Below are 7,242 nucleotides of genomic sequence, written 5' to 3'. Positions count from 1 at the left end.
TCTCAGCATGCAGTGTACTTCCTTAGGGAAATTTTTTTTTTTGTCTCAGTTCACATTATAAGTTAATTTACAAATATAAAGTTGTATTAGAAATAACATTTATAAAAGTCCATATGATTTTTCACATAGAATAATATCCATTGAAACTGGTTTTTTGTCCACACAGTATGGGGGCAGGTAGTCTCTTTGGTTGTCCTTCTACAGGCAGACCTCAGATACTGCAGGTTTGGTTTCAGACCATCCCCAAAAAGCGAGTACTACAATAAAGCAAGTCACCAGCTTTTTGCTGGTGGAGGGTCTTGCCTTCAATTTGTAAAAAATGTAATATATAATATTTAAATTGTAATGGTGATGTTAAGTATACCTCAATAAACTGTTTTTAAAAATAATTTTCTATAAGTTGTTTCAAAATTAAAATTTAAGAGTAATGCTGTCTCAAAAAATACACAGGAAAAAGTTCAATTTTTTTTTTTATAATATACTTGTTTTTTAAAAAAAATTAAAACCCCAAACCGACAACATGGTACAAAGGCAATTCATTGGACATTATCTTCAGCTTAATTGCAATGCTATTCCAATAAAATCAATGAACAATTTTTGGGTAAGTTCAAGCAGTGATGACTAAGTGTCCACCACATACCAAGCACTCTGCGGGGCACTAGGAGGGTGACTATAAAAATTATTCAAATGAAGATACCTCTTGAGACGTTAACGAATAGTGCTAAAAATAAATTATATTTTTAAAAAATTTAACTACAAATCGTTTATTAAAACTATGAATTTTCCATTTAAAAACTACTTTTAATAAAATTTCAATACTTTGTTTTCAAAAAATGAAAAATCCAGAACACATACTAAAAGGGACAGGATGCCAAGTTAGCTAGGACAGTGGTCACCCCAGGTCTCAGGAACACAGCAGAAGTAAAGCAGAAGTGGTGGTGCCCATCCTCACTGCTCAGGGGACCACCTCAAGCAATATCACAACCAGAATCTTTGGTTAAATGTGAGCTAGCTCATTCCTACCCTCTATACACTATGAATCCTCGCACCTGATTTTTCAGGAACTAGAATGCAAAGTTACGAGCACCAGTTCTGGAACCGGACTACCTAGATCTGATCCTAGCTCCGTGACTTACTATCTGTGTGGCCTTGGTGAGTTATCGAACACCTTGGAGTTTCACTGCCCTCGGATGAAAACGAGGGTTTGTAATAATACCTATCTCCCAAGGTTGCTGTGCAGATAAAATGAGTCAAGTGTTTAGAACAGCACCTGGCACACAGGGCTTGCCTGGGTAGTTTTATTGCTATTAGTATTTACCATGTACTAGATACTGAGCATTAAATAGAGGTGATTCATGAGCTGGATATAACTCAAGGATTTGTAGGCTTTCCTGGTACTGTATTTTTAAAATGTTAATTAGTGGCAAAGTTTTCAAACAGAGGTTCCCTATAAAATTATAGATAGCTGATTTCTCTAAGCAAATCAGAATGCTGGCAGGCAGGAGATAACCAGCTGTCCACAGCAGCCTTCAGCTGGCCAGTCCCAACCACTCCCTACTGCTTCAGTTGCCAATTGCTTTCTTTTTCCTACCCGATAACTTCATTCACTTGTTTTTTTTAGCCAGATTGTATACACACTTGAGCTTGTAACCGATATACAGTAATAAACAAAATAGACATGGTCCCTGTCTTCACAGGTACTATCCTAGAGCAGGGTGCGGTGATTTCTCTTCAGGGAGGCCCTTACCCAGAGGAACCTGTAAAGGCTTGCTGGGGTGTAGAAAGTTATCTACTATGCCCAAGCTTCTCCAAGTGTGGTCAATAGACCACAGATCACCCAGGAGCTCCAGAGAAATGCAGAACCTCAGTTCCTACCCCAGACCTATTGCTTTGGAAGCTGCATTTTAACAGGACTTTAGGTGTGTATATTCAGTCTGAGAAGCAGCACTCTATACCTCAGAGCCCTCCCGGGGGTAGATGAGGCTATTGACCATGCTGAAGTTGTAGAAAGGGGGACTGAAAGGGCTGCTTTGACTCCCGCTGGTGCTGTTAGGGAAAGGGCTATAATAGGAAGATCTTTGGCTGCTGCCGTTGCTGGTGCTGTTACTGAGCTGCAAGGTGTCTGGTGAGGCTTCCGAGATAGAGCTGGGGGGGAATGTGCTGCTGGAGGGCAGCTGGGCCCCCTGGATCCCAGGGAGGTGGTGACCTCCAGGGAGAGCTCTCTGGGTGCTCCCACTGCTGCTGACACTTAAGGTGCTGAGGCTGCTGAAGAAGGTGTTGAGGCAAGGGGTGGACGTGAGCATGGATCCTCCTGGAGAGGAGACAGTACTCTTGGTGCCCTCTGGAGGCTCTGGGGACTGGGAAGGCCTTAGCAGAGCAGAGGGGCTGTCTCCTTCTGGCTTCCCACCCAATCCAGACCCCAGTCCTGAGGAGAGGGCTTCTTCTGGTTTTGATGTCCCTGCAGCCACTGAAGAGCTGCTACTGGCCTCAGAGCGGCGCTTTCGCTTCCGACGGAAGTTCCCATTGTCAAACATTTTCTCACAGTTTGGATCGAGGGTCCAGTAATTACCTTTCCCTACACAGATGAGGAAGAAAGATGTTAGAGAAGGACCTAGTTTATGTCTATGCATTCAGCCTCAATTTCCAAAGGAGGAGGGCTGGTTTTCATTAAATGCTGACAAAGATGTTCAAACCACTCTATGATTTAAATTTGTCCTTGTAGGGGAGATTTTACTCTTTACCTTCAATGAGAAATCTAAAACAAAGATGTTCTGACTACTTTCACCTCTTGGCAGTTTCTGCTACTTAAATCTTAAGACCTAATTCCATTCACAGGACACTTTTAATTACTCAACACCTTCTTTTCTAGATCCAAATGGAGTGTCCTTGCAAAATCCTGGTGCTACTTACACTTGACCTCCATTTCTTTATTTATAAAAATAGGAATAAGAATGGTACCCACCTCATAGATTGGCCACAATGGTTAAATATCTCTGCATAGCAGCTGGCAAGCAGTTATTATTATTATTTGCTGAAAGTATATTATACTTTCCCCTAAAAAAAAATACTCCACTGGAAAAAGGCAATCTCAAATACCTAATCCTCTGCCTTGCTGAACAAAAATGACAAGAGTTATTACTAAACAACCAATTGTTTTAACAACACCTTGGCTGGTATATATTTGAAGAACAAGGGAACTCCTAAAATCTCTGTCCCCTCTTCACCCTGGGCAGGAGGAGCCCCTGCATCTCTTCCAAGTTTTCCCTCCACTAGGCAAATCTCAGCAATCAGGGCCCCAATTAATGTATGTAATGCTAGTCTCCTATCTAGAAAATTTCACTCAGTTTATCTAGCAAAATTGAGGTAAAAAAGATCTATCATCTTGAAGCGTTTTATCCCCCTATAGCTCTTTCCACTTTTGGTAAAAAGAATCGTTGGTGTTTGAAAGCACTGTTAACCACTTAGCTTACAGTGACTGAGCAGCTCTATGGAGACAGGCAATATTACTGCCTCCATATTTCAGATGGGGAAACTGAGGTGCAGGCTGGTTAGTAGTAACCTGCCATTTTCCCAACTAACAATGGCAGAACCAGGATTTAAGCAGACTGGCTCTCCACTCAGCATTCTTAACTAAGCACTACATTATGCTGCCTCCACAAATTAGCAGACACTACCTCACACCCATTTTCTCCACTGACAAACAATTTCTGCAAATAGTTGCAGAAAAATTTTTTCATATAACTACTATCTAAACGATGATACCTGCAGCTATCAGGATATTTATATTGTGCCACCTTGGTATCAAGCACTTTGACAAGACACTATAAATCAGGGGTCCCCAACACCCGGGGCAGATCCGTAGCCAGTTTGGAATAGAGCCGCACAGCAGGAGTGAGTGGCAGGCCAGCGAATGAAGCTTCATCTGTACTTGCAGCTGCTCCCCAGCGCTAGCATCACCGCCTCAGCTCCACCTCAGATCATCAGGCATTAGATTCTCATAGAAGCATTAGCTGCCAAAAAGGTTGGGAACCACTGCTATAGATCCCTGCACTTATTAGAATGTCGAGGAATACACATGAAATTTACATGATAATCTCAGGTGATTTGGAGGCCAAATCAGGAACATGCACCTTCTACAACTGCATGCCTGCTCCAATATAGTAACCACTAGCCACATGCCGCTGCTGGGCACTTGAAAAGTGGCTAGTCCAAAATGAGATGTGGGCTTCGAAGACTTTTTTGATACCAAAAAAGTGATGTAAAGTATCTCACTAATAATTTTATATTTGTTATAGGTTAAAACAACATTTTTGGTTACTTAAAAAGCATTAAAAATAAGTTCACCAATTCTTTTTGCTCTTTTGATGTGGCTACTAGAAAATTTACAATCACACATAGTTTTGTGCTGTATTTCTACTGGAAACCACTGTTAATACTCCAGAGTGTTTACATCATTTTTACAAAATCCTGGATCTCTGTAATGTGCAACTGAACCAGTTTTATTTCCCTTTCCTTTTTCCTATTACAACTCTGCCGCTACTTCCATCATCCTGGGCTCCCTCTGAAAACTTCAAGATTCCGTTCCTCTCCGTTTTTATGGCTTTTTCCCACCTCGCAGGTTGAGGGAAACCCCCAACAGCACTCCACTGTAACCCAGCCCTTCTCATTCCAGGGCTTAGATCAGAATGAATCATTTGGGGTTTTCATTTTTACATTCTAAGTAGTTAAGGTACCAAAACCATAATTTGCAGGACCCAGCTAAAGTTCTGATCCCTCTGCCCATTTCACGTCTGTGCCATTATCCTCCAATCATCTCAAGGTAGGCAAACTTTTATGACGGTGACAATGAGCCTCGTAAGAATCCGATGCAGGAGGAGGTGCATCTATGGACAGCTCAAATGGCCTTTCTGTTCCTCTCCGTATCTCACCACCTCTTTGGTGATGTGAGGGGATTCTCAGCTCATCTGAATCCCTTTATAGTCAGTCATCCTTAAGGGCTCGCGGTGTTCTCATTCCCAATCCACCTCCCTGTAACTTCACCCTCTCTTCAAATGGCCCAGGGATGGCTCTCTGGTTGAGGATACGGGCTTTTTCCTTTTTCCCTTACTGGCCCGCCCGCCTCTGCGTGCATGCGTGTGTGTGCGTATGTGTGTGTGTGAGGGGAGAACTCCTTCCTCACCGGGTCTTCCCTCCTAGAATCCTGATACTCTCCTTTGTCCCCTGTGTTCCCCTCACCCCAGTTTAGTCGAGGTTCGGGTGGTTGTCCCTCCCGTGGCTCCCATTCCCAGCTAAAACCAGAAGATTCCAAGTGGATCTCCAGTCAGCCACGCAGAGAACTACCCAGCCTGCCGGGGCGCTGCTCTCCGGCGCTACCGCCGGGAAGCACCTGTCCAGCCGCCCTCACCTGGGTCGTCCTCGTCGCGGGGCACCTTCTTGAAGCAGTCATTGAGCGACAGGTTGTGGCGGATGGAGTTCTGCCAGCCGGCCTTGCTGCGCTGGTAGAAGGGGAAGCTGTCGGCCACAAACTGGTAGATGTGGCTGAGCGTGAGCTTGCGCTCGGGCGCGCTCTGAATGGCCATGGCGATGAGCGCGGAGTACGAGTAGGGCGGCCGCACCATCTTCATCAGGTCCTCGCGGCTGGCCATGGACAGCCAGCCCAGCTCGCCGGGCGCTGCGGGCCCCGCCGGCGAGGCGGGCGCGGCGGACGCGGGCGGTGCAAGCGAGCGCTGCGCGCAGGCGAAGGTGCCGGCGGCGGTCGGCGGTTGCAGGACTGGCCCGGCCGCGCCCCTGGGGGGCGGCGGCGGCGGGGCGCCCAGGTACGCGGCGGCGGCAGCGGGTGGCGCGCCCACGCCCGGCCCGTTGAGCCACAGGTAGGGGTTGGCGGCGGCGGCGGGCGGCGCGGCGTAGTCGGCCAGTCCGTAGGACGCCCGGGCGGCCGGGGGCGCGCCGGGGGCGGCGGGCGGGGGCAGGCCGGGCTGCGAGTACACGCCGAAGTTGTCGCCGCAGTAGAGAGCCATGTCGGTGGCCGTCGGCGGGTGCGGCGCGGCGGCTGCGAGGGGCGAGCGGGGCTGGTCTCGCCGCTCGGGCGAGAGCATCCCTTTAGGAGCCAACCCTGCGGCCCCGCTTCGGCCCTCGCTCGGCGGCCGGTGCTCCGGGAGGGGGTCGGGCGGGTGGGCGCGGAGCGCCTGCCAGCCCGCTTCTTATAGCCGTCTGCGGCGCGGCTCCTCCCGGGCCGGCCCGGGCTGGGCGGCGGCCCCCCGCCCGGCTCTCCACGCCCCCGCCACGCCCCACCTGCCCGCGCGGCCCCGCCGAGCGCGCCCCGCCCCGCAGCCCCTCCTGGCCGGCCCGGGGAGCCCCGGGAGCCCCGGGAGCCCGGGGAGCCTGACTCCTCCGGGCTTAGGGCGAAAAGTACCCCCTTCCTGGCTAACGTATTCTTGGCACAATAATGAAATGCAATAACGACTATTAAAACAAAGCGATGATAACAAAAGAGTACAAATGATTCCAAAAAGTCCTAGAGTTAACTTTGGATGGTCGCTCAGGTCACCTGCCTGGGCGCCTTTGGGTTTTCTACACCTTTGCGTTTTCTACACCGTTGTGATCGAGTTGCGGGATTTACGCCCGGTCTCAATTGATCTGCTCCGAGTCGACCTTAGTAGACGTGATTCGCAACTCTCTGGTTTACGCGGCAGACGATATTAACAGGCATCTTTGGTGAGTGCCTTCTAGGGAATTCTGTGATTGGAGGGACTGAAATCGGCTTTTAATTTCCCTAAACATACGGCGATTTGTTCATTCACATTCAGGAAGTATTTGTTTATTTTACATCTGGTCCGTGCACTCTTTCTGTGTGATTTGTTGTCTTCAAAAACAGAAGGGTGAACTTTTTCAAAGACATTTGAATAAAAGGGTTCGGAATCATTTTAAAGCCAAGTTTAATTTAAAGTGTGTGAGAAGCGCTCATTTACAAAAACGGCCACGACAAACTTTTGTTAAAAAGAAATTTTACAAACTACTTCGAAAGTTTCCAAATGCGGTTCTTGCCTGGGAAAACAAACAAAACCAGTAAAATCCTGTAACGATGTGACCTGCCCCGCAGTCGTTGTTTATTGGCTCTGAAAAACAATAAGAAAACTGTTTTTCTTTACAAGTTAAAACTATTCCTAAATATGTTCTTAGTAAGTGACAGGTCTGAGATTCTCATTTAAGGGAGGGGTAGGGGGAAAGTGTTTTTCTAACTAT

At 47.5% G+C, this 7,242-nt stretch overlaps 1 protein-coding gene across 1 annotated transcript; it reads right to left on the bottom strand.

Moving 5' to 3' along the window:
- Positions 1-870: 870 nt before the first annotated feature.
- FOXI3 (forkhead box I3) lies at positions 871-6,017 on the bottom strand. The gene is made up of 2 exons (XM_016147891.2): positions 5,405-6,017; positions 871-2,575 (listed from the first exon to the last, which is right to left on the bottom strand). The coding sequence occupies exons 1-2, from the start codon at positions 6,015-6,017 to the stop codon at positions 1,950-1,952; spliced, it is 1,239 nt and encodes a 412-aa protein (XP_016003377.2). The 3' UTR covers positions 871-1,949.
- Between the last annotated feature and the right edge of the window lie 1,225 nt (positions 6,018-7,242).

This window comes from Rousettus aegyptiacus, unplaced genomic scaffold (genome assembly GCF_014176215.1).
Source record: "Rousettus aegyptiacus isolate mRouAeg1 unplaced genomic scaffold, mRouAeg1.p scaffold_m13_p_7, whole genome shotgun sequence".
NCBI lineage: Eukaryota > Metazoa > Chordata > Mammalia > Chiroptera > Pteropodidae > Rousettus > Rousettus aegyptiacus.
Note: the sequence above shows the minus strand (reverse complement) of the source record. Positions and strands in the feature narration are given on the sequence as shown.

What these genes read in the sequence shown, in the direction of transcription:
- FOXI3 (XM_016147891.2), bottom strand. Translation starts at nt 6,017, where the DNA reads ATGGCTCTCTACTGCGGCGACAACTTCGGCGTGTACTCGCAGCCCGGC. An exon ending in CCGCGACGAGGACGACCCAG is followed by an intron (nt 2,576 to 5,404) that starts GTGAGGGCGGCT and finishes TCATCTGTGTAG; the next exon opens with GGAAAGGTAATTACTGGACC.